The 13,682-nt window shown below is 39.1% G+C and overlaps 1 protein-coding gene across 23 annotated transcripts in view; it reads right to left on the reverse strand.

The window, feature by feature from the left end:
- Positions 1 to 309: 309 nt before the first annotated feature.
- Positions 310 to 13,682, reverse strand: part of DTNA (dystrobrevin alpha) — a 243,459-nt gene continuing 230,086 nt past the window's right edge. For 20 of the 23 annotated variants that reach the window (XM_044424046.1, XM_044424045.1, XM_044424044.1 and 17 more), the window contains 5 exons: positions 12,879 to 12,968; positions 11,889 to 12,057; positions 9,179 to 9,311; positions 7,567 to 7,614; positions 310 to 3,982 (listed from right to left, as the gene is read on the reverse strand). In XM_044424046.1, coding sequence (XP_044279981.1) covers positions 7,597 to 7,614; positions 9,179 to 9,311; positions 11,889 to 12,057; positions 12,879 to 12,968 — 410 coding nt within the window. In that variant the 3' untranslated portion in view covers positions 310 to 3,982; positions 7,567 to 7,596. The remainder of the gene's footprint in view (positions 3,983 to 7,566; positions 7,615 to 9,178; positions 9,312 to 11,888; positions 12,058 to 12,878; positions 12,969 to 13,682) is intronic. The other 3 variants (XM_044424033.1, XM_044424052.1, XM_044424051.1) reach the window with 3 other exon arrangements.

The raw sequence follows: 13,682 nt of genomic DNA on the forward strand, positions 1-13,682 counted from the left end.
TCTTCATGACCACAGTCCTGGACCATCTGTTCCAACACAATTTTTGTTCTGATGCAACAGGAATGTTGTTATATTTGGCTGTGTCGATGCTGGAAATCTCATCTTGTCTGGCTTTGATGTGTTTTTTTGTCATTTAAAATTTTTGAATGTTATCTGCCTTGGCATTTATAGATAAATAAGAAAAGTTGGCTAGAGATGCTTTTAGAAATATGCAAAGTTATCTACATAATCTTGAAGAAGAATTATCCTAATCTGATAATTTGAATTATCCTAAACCAGAATAAACAACAGAAAATGAGGCTTGGTAAATTACTTTTAAAAATTCTTTTTTTAATGAAGAAATAATTCCATTCCAAAATATAGACACACAATTAAATAGTTTAATCACTTCAAAATATAACATGTCCCCAGTAGGTTTGAACACACATACACACACAAAACGATACTTAACAGCAATACAAAAAACCCCCATACAATAATATTTGTTTACAATACCGATGAATAATGTAAAATTTGTAATGTGTGTCTGTCTGGACTGGTGAGAAATAACAGCAGTTAAAAACATCAGACAGTTAGTAACCTCAAGATGTAACTCTTCATACATTTTTGGTTCGCAAGTAAAAATGCCCTCTCTTCTCAGGACACAGTGGAGTGCTTGCCATCCAAGGCAACTTGCACTGATTTGAACCAACCTAACTGTTGCAACCTGAAGTTGCAGTATTTACTATATATATATCTACAGCAATTAAAAAAAACTTATAAGAATTTGAGAAAATGAGTAAAGGCAGACATCTGTGCTAAATAATGATGCAACATTTTTGTCTCATGCATATAAGAAAATACATATTATCACAACAAAGGCCACACACCTTTTAATGCGGTTTTTAATTAACATTACTACTTACAGAGTCTCTATCCTCCATCTTTTGTTTCAACATTCAAGAATCCTATTCATCTTCACATTCTGATTCCTTCCTTCTAACTACCTTTCCACTGACAATCGACAATGAATTTTTGGTTGCAGTGTTTGGCCATACATAAAAGGCCAGTTCAACCATTTCTGTAACTTTAAAGTTCACAATCCAAACCAAGGTTAACAAAAACAGACATGGACTGAGTGGGCTAAAACTTAGGTCCAGTTCAGACACAAGCTTTACCTAACCATTCTTACATGTGTCTCCCTGTATGGGAGATCACACATTTCTGTGCCACCCCCCTAGACATACCTGTCCCACCAGACATCCACATCCGTGCTTGTTTGAATAGGGTGCACACATAAACTGCAACTCTCCAATGCCTCAGCAGCATTTTTGACATCCCAAATAAAACCTGGGGATTGACCATGAGACCTGGATCAAAATCTGTGACATTTTACACATGTGTACTTTAATTCAACTGTTATGCTTGTACATGAATGTCTGGCAGTTCTGGAGATTGAATGTGTTGGAAGAGCGGCACTCTCCAACTTTTCCGCCACATGTTGGAGGGAAATCAGGGGAAAGCATTGCTGTTGCTGAGCCATTGCCAGCTTAACAGCTGGGTAATATAGTAAAACTAGATTTTGGTTTTGGAGAGGCAAATAAAAAAGTGCTTCATCTTTGAGTTCCAGAGTACAGAGGCCACCTAGAGCTCTGCTTGGGGATTCTGTGCTGAAACCAGTGCTGAGAGAATGGTGCTAGGTTTGTGTAGACAATAATAATGCTATACAGATCTTGCTATGGTTAAATCCATGCATGGATCTCACATGTAATGTTGGTGCATAAAGAAAGTTTGTGTTAAAGCAACAAGGTTATCACTCCAACTGGCTGAATTTGAATCATTCAGATATAGCTATGTTCTAGTCCATTTTGCCTCTTTTTTCAGGAAATACCTGGTTGGAGTCCTGAGGTGTAAGCAAGATTTGCCAATTTACTTGTAGTTTTAACTTGATTAGTGCTAGGCACTAGTAGAGGCTAACCAGTTCCTGAGAAAAGGGTATAGGAGAGGTAAGCTGTCAAAGGTTATATATAGTACCCACCATATCAGATTGGTAGATATTACAGGAGTAATGATTAGTTATTGCAAATGTAGGATTGGGGAATGTATCTATGTAAACATATTTTACTTTTTGCTGTTGCCTGAATTTTGTGATTTGATTACCTATAGACACAAGGAGGAAGATGGTCAGTGGTAGCAATGATTTTGTGCAAATGTGAAGACTAGTAGTAACCATTTAATCTTAAAATTGTTATCTAGTTCTTATCCCTTTATAGAATCAACAGGTAAATTAAACTTCTAACTTGGACAAACTGTATGCAAGTCCTTTAGGCAAAACCATTTTAATAGCAGTGTATTTTTTCTATAAAACTCTGGATTAACAAAACTGATGCCTGATTGTAGCATTGTTGTACCATGTACTAAAAAAACCTTAATGGAACTCTGGCAATTTCTAGACTGCATACCATTTTCTTCCTATTTAAATATCACTGATGTTAGCTGTCACTAGCTAATTCACTGCATAGCAAAAGCTGAGAAAATCATTGCAACATTCTCCCCCTTTTTATAATCCTGATGGAAGCAGAGGCCCATGATCTATTTTCTCAGTGTTGTATTCAAAATTGGATGGTAAGAATTAATTCAAGGGCTATCACTGCAATTATACATCTTTTTAGGACACTCCTCCCCCCTGTGCTTTTCATAGATAGCTAATATCCCCATTCAGCCCTGAAAAAAGTCTCACAACACATTTCAAAGAATGCATGCAGAACATCTGGTGGCTGGCTAAGGCAATGCACATTCAGAAATAAAAGAAAATAGTTGCAAGCGCACTTTTAAAGCCTGTACATTTAAAGCTGAAGGCCTCAACAAACAGGATATGAAGAGTGAAGAAGTGTGAAAGAACACATGCTTACTAAAGTTCTAAAACATCAATAAAATAATACTATGAAAGATTATACATAACATTAGTTCAGGGTTTTTATGGCACCTGTGGTTTATAAACAGCTTTATAACATAGTTCACAGTTTTAAGAAGATCTGTGCTGATTTTAAAAACTAGATTCTATATTATTTGAATGTTGCCTTTTGTATATGTTATCTATTTGGAAAGAAAATATTTACACTAACTTCTATGGCTGATTTGTTAGATTACTTTGAAAGAAAACATTCCTAAGTTATGTAGTAGCCCTAAGTCATAGAGATACTTTTAGTGCATTTTGTACAAGTCTGTTTTGTTTTGTTTTGTTTTTTGCAGAAAGACTGTAGAACAAATTGCAATCTAAGGCTGCAGTCCTGTATCTGGTTGTGTGCACTTAAGTCCCACTAATATCCAAAGACATTTCAGCACAAGCAACTGGGTTCAGAATTGCAACCATAGTCTAATATTTAGCTTTTGGGCTATAAATATGTACACTCAGGAGTATATTCATTCAGTGTTAAATGCATCATTGTAGCTTTTAAAATTTCCACTGTGGAAAAACAATGTACAGCGTGTAGGAAAGAGTTCTAAAATCTCAAACTATTCAGAAATCAAACTCCTAATATAAACAGTATTAATATTGTCTTTGTAAACTGAACAGGTTGAACATTATGTGCCCAGGGCTTGTGTTTTATTAGTACTGCTGTTAATTGTAGCAGCAGTATTTTTCAGCCTGTGTTCTTCACCAGTGATGAGCCATGTTATATAAGATGTAGCTGTTACAAGTTAGCTTTAAATAAAAATCTTTTTTCTTCTTCTTCAAAACAAACACCTACAAACTACAACTTGTAGAACAAAAGTACTGTGCTACAGTCTTCAGATCTAGTTGGTTATCTTATGTCAGAGATGCTGCACATGGGGTTGTTTCATTTCTTCTATGAAGCCTGCAGCCAGGCTATCTCTATCATCAGTCTGAGTGCAGTTCTACTCCTCCTCAGTTCTTACATCACTTTCGTTGTCCATTTGACTGCAGCTTTCCTGTCAAGAAATATTTTACAGAAATCTGATGGAAGCCACTGCATGATGCCTATTGGTGGGAAAACAAAAATGGTATCAGATTGACAGTGCTTCCTTAGTTCAGAGCCCTTCGTGCATACCACAGTGTGCACATTACTTGCTGCTCGTTTTCGATATTTCCTATGCTGCTGTTTGTGTCTGGCAAAACGGGAATGTTCCTTAGAGCCTGAATAGCTGTGGCTAGACTTTCTTTGTTCTGGGAGGGCTGCATAGTGTACCAGATTAAGCTGGTAAGGACACAAGAAGAGCTCTGCTGAATCAGACTAAGGTCCATCTAGTCCACCATTCTTTTTGCCTAGAGGCCAACCAGCTACCCATGACATGAGTGCAAAAGCACCCTTCAGTCCATGTTCCCAAAGCAACTAGTACACAGCCATACTGTTTCTGAAACTGGAGGCAGCATATAGTCATCAGGACTAGTAACCATTGCTATTCTTAAGCTCCAGAAATTTGCCCAATTCACTTTTAAAGCCAGCCATGTTGATGGTCCTCATTACATCTTGTACCAATGAATTCCATGCTTTATACTGCATGAAGAAGTACTTCGTTTTATCTGTCCTGAGGCTCCCAGCAATCAGCTTCATAGGATAATCTCAGGTTCTAGTATTATGAAAGTGGGATACTAGATGCCTCCCTACAAACTTTTTTTACACCATGCATAATTTTGTACACCTCTGTTATGTATAATGGTGAAAACTGTTTCATGCCAAGGGAAGACCCTTGGGCCTCTAGGCTGGATATGATAGCATTACCTGTGAACCTCAGCCTTCTGAGGTAGGTCATCCCTTTCTAGAGCTCTACCACCCTCCCAGGTTGGGCAAACTACTCACATCTTGTTTTGCTCAAGCTCCAATTTAGTGGCTTTCATCAAGTCCAGAGTAATCCCACCGCCCTGGAGGATTCCATTTGGTGGTTCCATGCAGGTATTGACCAGCTCAGGGGCAAATAGAGCTCTGCAGCATACCCCAGCACAACTGCCTTGAGGCAGACCTACACACCCCAGTGACACCTGGAAATGCCTGTCCAGGTAGAAGTGAAACCATGGAAGTGGAATGTTCCTGGTTCTCACCTCAGAAAGCTGTTTAGAAGGATACCATGACTGCTGGCTTTGACAGCCTTGAGAGCCCTATAGGAATTAATAGGAAACACCTATGGCTGCCTTCTTCAAGCATAGGTCATAAATCTGATCCCATGACAAATCCAAGGCATACCAAATGAAATGAATCTACACAATCAGTATCACTGAAGAATCCCTGGAGTAGCTCAACAACCACCCACTCAAGCAGCTTTCTCAGGGACAAACTGCTTCTCTGTTCATTTGAGTGGACAGGACAGCTCTAGAAGAATAGCTCTTTGCACATGTGGTCCTGGTACCTCCATTTAAATGAATGTGGATGTTGTGTGATTGTGTGATCTGAGCTCCCATACACACATTGAATTATTCGGTCAGGGGCTGTGCGTTTTCTACACATCTTAGAGAGTAGGGGAAGAATCATCCACAATATTGAAATAATAGATCAGGATCAGAGACAAATGAATTAGTGGAGATAACTTATTTGGAATATGTATAGGCCTGAAATTAGAGGCTATCCAACAACCCCATTCATTCTCAAGTTGAAGAGACCAATGCTTCTTTTTCATTTCACCTGGCCCTGCAAGCAGGGAATTCTTTTATCTGCCTTTTGTAGCTTTAGCCTAGCATGTAATTAGCCCCTCTCTTGCAGTCTGAGCTTTGAAATATACATAGATGAACCTAGATGTGGTGTAGGTAATTGTGATGGCCATCGAAATGTGTCTCTGCATCAGCTATGTACTGGGAAGGCCTTTGCAAGTTGCATTTGTCTGGGGCCACTGGTCTTTAACAAAGCTTTTGGAATAAACCTATTCTGGTATTGAAGAATACACTGGTGCTTTTTATTTTAAAGATTCAGAATGTTAAAATCTAGCATTCAATATTAAAGTTGCCTCCTGTATTACATTTCAAAACTGCTTGCTATCTTAAAACAAGAAGATCTAGCACAAGCAATTGCCATCTGTATCTCTTTGGTGGTTAATGCCTTAAATAGTGCTTCATAGTTTTCAGCATATGAGTTGTATAAAACAAAACAGGTACTAAAAAAAGAACATGGCTGGTAAAGATCTTGTAATGCTGCTTAGAAGATATTGTTTTCTAAAGTACAGCAAGCTGTGCCTGGCATATAATTCATGATAGTTCTTTTTAACAAATCAGAGTACATGCCATTTAGCTTGCATCCAAGGAACAGATGTATAAACTTGTGTAAGTACAATTATTTTGCGCAGGTTTCCATATAATTCCTCTTAAGAGTGTTATGTTGAACAAATATAAAATGTATGCTAAGTGTACATCAGTATTTTGAGGCTACAATTGTATGTTAAAGACAAGTCACTTAGCATTTCACTCCTTATGAGTTACTTTCTTAGTGCCGCTCAGTATGAACAAGTTCTTTCTGAACATTTAAAGTAGAACCACAAGAGATTTACAATATGGAACACTGCAATGACATCTTGAAATGTATATCTTTCTGGAAATAGGTTAAAGCATTATAGTTCCTACAGAAACCAATGTTTTGGTTAGTTGTGTAAAACCACCACAAGGATTTCATTGGCACCATGCGTTTTGATTTCTCATATCTAACAGGTAAGTCCAATTGCAGCTGAACAAACTTGGTGTGAAGGTTCATTGTGTACAATATTCCCTAGCATAACCAAACATCTTAGTTGCTCAATCACTCTTTCTTACATATATAATGAAAGTTCAGTTCCTTAAGGCAGGAAATGTTACTGACACAACACTACTGCACTACTGCAATTTCACTACAGCTTAAAAAGACTGTAATAAGGTTGCTGTGTGCATTTTACTCCTATTACTTAACTCTGAATTGAACAAACTGCAACTTATAACTGCTTTTAAAATGTGATCTACACAGAAATAAAAAGCAATTTCAGCAGAGAGACAGGAAAATGAAAATGTGAGTGACTGCACGAGTGGAGTACTTAACATATGCAGAAAATTACAATGTGGCATGTACATTTTAAAGGGTATTATAAAGGGCCAAAGTTTAGCTCAAACTTTTCTACTAGACTACAGGTCAGCATCTCTTGGCTCATTCTGGTGTTTGAGATGCACCATAGATTCTACAACTGCAAAACTCCTCTCTGCTATCTCCCATTTGGATTTTTTTAAAATATGAAATAACAGTTGGAATCATACGCATGAGTAAGAAGAGGAATACTTTCAGTTTGGAGAAACTGAAGTACACAAGCTCATCTCACTCAAGCCTCTGTATGCTGCGCCACTTGCGTTCCCCAGCAAAAGCAAGAGGGCACACTGAGATACTAACAAAATGTGCTAGCAATAGAAGGTCCCTTCCTTTCAGTTATGCACTCTGGTAGAGTTGTTCAGTCTCAGGCAACCTGAAGGGGAGGAGAAAGTGATGCAAGATGTATGGATTTGCTACATTCACTTTGGATCTTGCGTTTGCCTGTTCTCTCCCTTCACACATGCACCCATTCAGTGCGGTCTGCTGGTAAAACTAGCTGCCAATAAGAGTCTTAGACTAATACAATACTTACTTTGAGGGGAAGTGATACAAGGAGAGTTACTCATCCTTGCAAGCTGACCTGTGAATAAAAAAAGAAAGTAAAAACTGAAGATGTGAGCAGCCGGACCAGTGTAGCATTCCACAGACGAGGATGCACAAGAGAGGTGTATTGGCATGCAATCATAGTAAACAAAGATACTTCCATGCAAGAATAACCTGTAAGATGGCTGCTACTGCAATAGGAGCAGGAGAGGGTAAGCATTAGATTTGATCTTCAGAATACAAATGTTATTTGCTACAAGCTTCAGAGCTAGAGCAGCTAAGAAAGGAAGACTCTCTTCTAATTCTTGTTCCTAGATCTCAGTGCATTGCTATTTGTAGCATTAAAGAAATGTGATGTCTTTGATAGGCACATTTTATTCAAGACCTATTAACTGTTGTGAATTGCCCAGAGAGCTTTGGCTATTGGGAGGCACAGAAATGCAGTTGAATAAATAAATATTGGATAGGTTCTAGCCAATCAGTACTTCAGCTACAGCATCATTTTTAGGAAAGTGTACCTAGATCAAAATGATGATTAATTGCATCATCCTCATGGCCTTAGTAAATCTGCCCTGTTCAAGGAGCATCTTTTACATACAGTGAAACAGAAAGTGCATTCTCATATTGCTAAAAGCTTCAACCAAAGTACCCTAAATCTACTAATAAATTTATATGAGGTATAACCTAATAATTTCCCCTTTATTTCCAATGAGTGTTATGTGCCTGACAACATGAATGAGTATTAAATTGCACTATTGTTAACAGGGCTTTATTTCAGGGAACTCTGCCACAGAATGCACCCTTACAGTGCAGTCTTGTCCTTGACTTATGCTGGTTGGATGAGAGCACATTCTCTTATGGCAGGATTTAGGGCAGGCATGGTTGCTAATCTCTGGACTCCTGAAAGCACTGTGGGCACTTCCTAGCAGAACCTTCAGGTGTGGCTTGGTAGATGCTACTGAGAAATTTGTGCCATCGTCACACAGTGACTGGTGTCTTTCATGCACATTTATACCATTGTCACAGTTAGGGTTATGTTTATTGAGCAAAGGATTCCAACTAACCATCTAGGTGGCCATAGGACTGGATTGAGTATCTTTGGTTTTGTGTTTTTGATTGTATTTTTGATTTTGTTTTTGATTTTGATTCACTTGGCTTTTGAAATACACTTTGCTCCATTGAGATGATATCAGGCCATAAGAAAGTTGCACCTTTGAAGGTGAAATCATTCCCACATCCAAATCATTACTTTATTTTTGTAGTGACAAACATTCAAGTGTGAGCCAATCCCTATTCATATTGTAATTCAGTGACAATGTTGACAAGGCACCTTGTTGACAGAATGTTACTCACATTTGTGATGCATCAGCTAACAGCTTGTGAAAGTTAATGTCAGACTTAATCTTTTCAGTACACAAAGTACTTCCTGATTACTCAGAGACAAAAATGATGAGTGCATTTCTGAATTATTTGGAATCTGAAGCCTCTTCACTATATAAAGAATACAGTTCTGAGCCACCAGAAATAAAATCTAGCACATGGTAATGCCTTGGTTCTAATTTAACCTAGATGATTTTGTGGAAATCTTATTTCATTTTTACCTGATAAGCTTCGTCCTTCAGCTTTTGTTTCAAATACTCCTCCATCTTGAGCTCATTCTCTAGCTGGCGGACAGAATCATTTTCATAATTCTCATCATCTGCTCTAACGTAAGGGTCTCCATCTTCTGTTACCCTAAAGGCAATCATTAATAAATAGCTTCCTAAAATAAAAACAAATGCTAAAATTCTCTAAGCTGCTTATGCTATCCTCATGAATTTTGAAACATGAAGACTGATTTGTGCTTTTTCTTTTAACTACACATACATTCCTTCAAAACCAAGAGTTTATTTATTTGTACCTTCCCTCATATACGCCATCTTTCAAATGGCTTTGATTACTCACATGGAGAGGAAATTCTCACTTGCAGTATTTTTTGAGATAATTACCAGCTATCAAAGCCTAAGTACCTAGTTAGTGATACCTAATGGAAGAGTTCTCCCTCAACATCACCATATCAGACTGTAAGCTGGGTTTGTATTCATAAATGATGACAAACAACGCCCCCCCCCCCCCAAAAAAAAAAAAAAAAAAAGAATTCCCTGCATGTACTAGCCCATTGTGAAGACAGGTTCTTGCCTATCCTTTTCCTGATATGCTATATTTCTACTAGTAGGAAGATTTTTTTTAATCATAGGAAGATTGAAAATGTAACATCCAGGAAGGAAGAAGCAATTATGGGTGCAGTCCTCTAGACTGTGGCCCCACTTGATGAAAACCTCTGAACTCTGAGGCTAGTTAAAACCCTTTGCCCTAGCAGAGCAGGAGAAGCAAGAGGTAACCACTCTCTGTTCCTTGTTTTCTCCATTAGATGGGTTTCTAAGCATGTCTAGAAGAGCTATGCTGGCAGCAGGGTTTCTGGGGTTGAAGATATGGTTTCTTGTCTCCCTGTCCCATCCACTAGAATGCCTTCTTGTCCCTTATGAGGTCCTTCAAGGCTGCAGACCTCAGAAAGCAGCTGGCATGGTTGTTTCTGCAGTGGCTACAAGGAGGGACTTGGGTCTTAGAGTGCCAGTTGTGATGCTGTAGCAGTTTTTACAGTTTGGGAAAGAGGAATTCAAAAATCCTGGGGTATCTGGGATACTATCCGGGAACCACAGGATTGTTCTCTTAGCCGAATATATAGATAAGCCCTCAGTGTCAATTCAGCACTATGTCCTTGCTTGTTGTTTTGGCTTTGGAATACTCAGCTGAAAACACAGGCACTGTATTGAGCAAAGGCAAATACTAGTTTACCTAAAACACACTCAGTGGAGGCAGAAAGTTAGCAGTGTAACCATGCTGCTTGAATTGGTTGCTGTCTGCAGTATGTGCCAGTAGATGTTAGCAGATGGTGAAACACTGGACTGTAGGGATTAAAGGAATAAATCAACTGAGCCATCCCTTGAGCCTTTGGGGCACTAATATTGCCATATAAAAATCAGGATCCAAAGAGCTGTTTTAGGCATGTCCAACAACCTGGCCATAGCTGGGGCAATTTTTTTACACTGAACAACAAACCACCACAGTGTGCCACGATAAACTACCTCTGAAAGTTTCAAAAGCAGTTTTGTTGTGTGGTGTGCAGAGGAGAGTGAATGGTTATTGAGAAACAAAAAGTCAGAGCTATTACCTGGGCCCATGGTGTCCCAGCCCCACATCCATTTCTCATCGGTCCAGTTCTGTTCCACAGAGTCCTGCATGTCCATTGGTGCCAACAGATAGCTTTCCCCCCTCCACTTAAATGCCATGCATGGTGTCCCCTTTAAAGGGAGACTGCAGCCGGAGAGGGAAGGGTCACCTCTCCCCTTGCTACATGCAGCAATGCCTGGGCTGGTCCTACAACATATTCCCTTCTATGGCAGTTAAGCACAGAAAAGCATGCTTTCAAATGGTTTGAAACATCTGGCTTAGGATGCAAATTATTTGAATAATTATTTATTTACTATAATTTGGATGAGAAATTAATTGGCTGGTTTTGCCTCCTGTGAAGTTTAAATAAATGCAGCAGTGATTCCTAAATTTATACATATAGATATGATAATTTTATAATCACATTTGTACTGATATTCTACATCAAATTCATATGCAGATTTTAAGTACTTTTTGTTTTGTGTTCTTTTAAAAGATTCTTGCCCTGAATCTTTTAAATGTCTACCAATAAGCCCAAAGTGTCCTTTGACACATAGGACTAGAATGATGTGAGGTTCTTTGGATCCTGACAAAGGCTTTGGACACTATTCCAGTTACTGATCAAACTTTAGATGCACACCTAACATCACAACAGTGTCCTGATCTTCAGCAGAAAACAGCCCATCTTTTTCTCTTCAGAAGGATATAAGAATGCATCTGTTGGACATAATCTTTTTCCTCTGGTTATGGCAAGCTGCTGCTGCTAAATCCATCTTACTCTAAAAGGGCTCTGCCCTGAAAGCAAACTCCATTTTCACTTATTTTCCATAAATACTTTTAAAAGGCATCAATGCAGAATTTCCAAGCTATAATTACTGCAAGTTCATCTTACAAAACACTGTGAGATCTTTTAAATTGGATTTGAAAATAACCCTTAGTGCTCCTTTTGGGGGAACCTTTGGTTAAGAGAGCAATTTGATATTACGTGTACATACCACGACTGCTTAGCTTGTCTTACTGAAGGCAAAAGGGAATATATAATATGTAGCAAGAAAGAAAAAAAGAATGAGAGAGAGCAGGACGGTGTGGGGGAGTACCCACATATCACTACGCATGGTCCCAGTGGCAGCTGAACTGTGCAGGTATCCTGGCTTCCGGGCATGGATCTGCGCAAGGAAAGCCTTTTCAGAAGTTGGTGATGGAACAAGGTCATCGAAATGAGTTCGACCAAATTCAGAATCCACATTGCTCTCTGTTTCACTTCCAACTTCTGTGGGAAGAAAGGTGATGATGGTACTATGGTTGCATGAGTACTAGCATGATTTTCTCCTGTTTCTAGTACAGTTGCTCACATTGCTAAAAATAAACCTGTTCATACACAGTTTTAACTACAGAGTTAACTATTCCACTCCTGAATTGTCCAGTTACCATTTAGTAGGCTTTTGCAAACAAACAATTGTTGAATGCCAGGTGTGACCACTTTAGTGTACCTGAAATCCCAAAGCTACACAGGGGTTATGCTATACAGTTCCCCAGACACAGACTGAAGATCAAGTGAGCTAGCTACAGCTGAAGTAGTGGCTGACTCCTTAATATTTTTACCCAAACTCCCACATGACATTGGATCTTTTTCATAACAGCTTATTGTATTACCTGTGCAGCACTAAGTCATACAGTCTTATTTCATGTAGGGAGGATTTTCGTTGCTGTTGCTTTGTGTGGGACACCTGCTAAGGACTATCTATTAAACAAGGGGAAAGAGGAGTTCCCAGAACACTGTAAGAGGTGAATGATTTCTTGCTGCATTCCATTACCCTGGGCCCTCAATAGGTAATGTATTCCTCCTTATGGAGGGCATCCTAAAGCTTGGTGGCCACCACAGAGAAAGCCTTCTTTTGTAATGGCATAACAATACAGAAGGCACTTAAAGGAGGGAATCAGGGGCAGATCTTCTGCACTGGAAGGCTGTTCTAGGAAACTTTTTTTAAACTATTCTATGGAACATCCATACAGATGTGCCTTTCTTAGGCTGCAGCTATTTTATTTTATTTTAGAATCACTATAACCTAATTGTGCTGTAAACAATCAGACCTGAGTTTAGCTCTTTCACCAGAGAAGACATAGTGTTGGTGATTGAATCTGCTGCTACCAGCAGGTCATTTCTTAAATTTCTTCTTGTACCTGAGAAAGAAGAGAAGCAAAGCACTAAATATTTTCAGTGAAGTTTAGAGCTTTTCTTACTCTATGCAAGATTAAGACCCTAGGATGTAATTAAATTGGAGTAGGGCAAATTAAAAAATGCATCTGAGATCATTTAGTAATCCTAAATGTAGCTATTATATGGATTACTTTCTGCTTTTCTGTGTTGCACAGCAACCACAGTTCAGTGCTGTGCTGTGCTGGAGAGCAGAGAGCAGAAAGCAGAAGCTGTGGAGGGCAGAACAATTCTTAGTGTAGGGTTCTGGGAATTTCACTAACCAGAGCAGAAGGTGCTGGGACTGCTGTTCTGCCTCCATTCCTATTCTTAGAAAATCTCTCCCATGGGAGAGGAATGAAGTATACCAATTGCAAGGCTGAGTGCGCTTTCACCTTTATCAGGGTGTGTGTGTGGGAGGAAAAGGAGTGCTCTGGATCCAGTGGATTTGAGGCCTGTTCCCTCTACTGCCAGAGCATTGAAACTGGCGGAATGATGGCAGCAGAGTCCCTTTTGCTACAAGGGAGGCCTCTGGTGAGGAACCTCTTTGCCCACTTGCAAATGGGTGGAAAGGGAGGTCTGCAGTGTCTTTTGGCCCCTGGAGAACCCTCCCAGCAACAGTAAGATTTCAACCTTAGTGAGGGTACCACTAACCCAGAATAATAATATGCATGTGGGTTAGAACAATATAGAGCAGCCAA

The sequence above is a fragment of the Varanus komodoensis genome, unplaced genomic scaffold, assembly GCF_004798865.1.
Source record: "Varanus komodoensis strain SLA01 unplaced genomic scaffold, ASM479886v1 scaffold14_1, whole genome shotgun sequence".
Classification (NCBI taxonomy): Eukaryota; Metazoa; Chordata; class Lepidosauria; order Squamata; family Varanidae; genus Varanus; species Varanus komodoensis.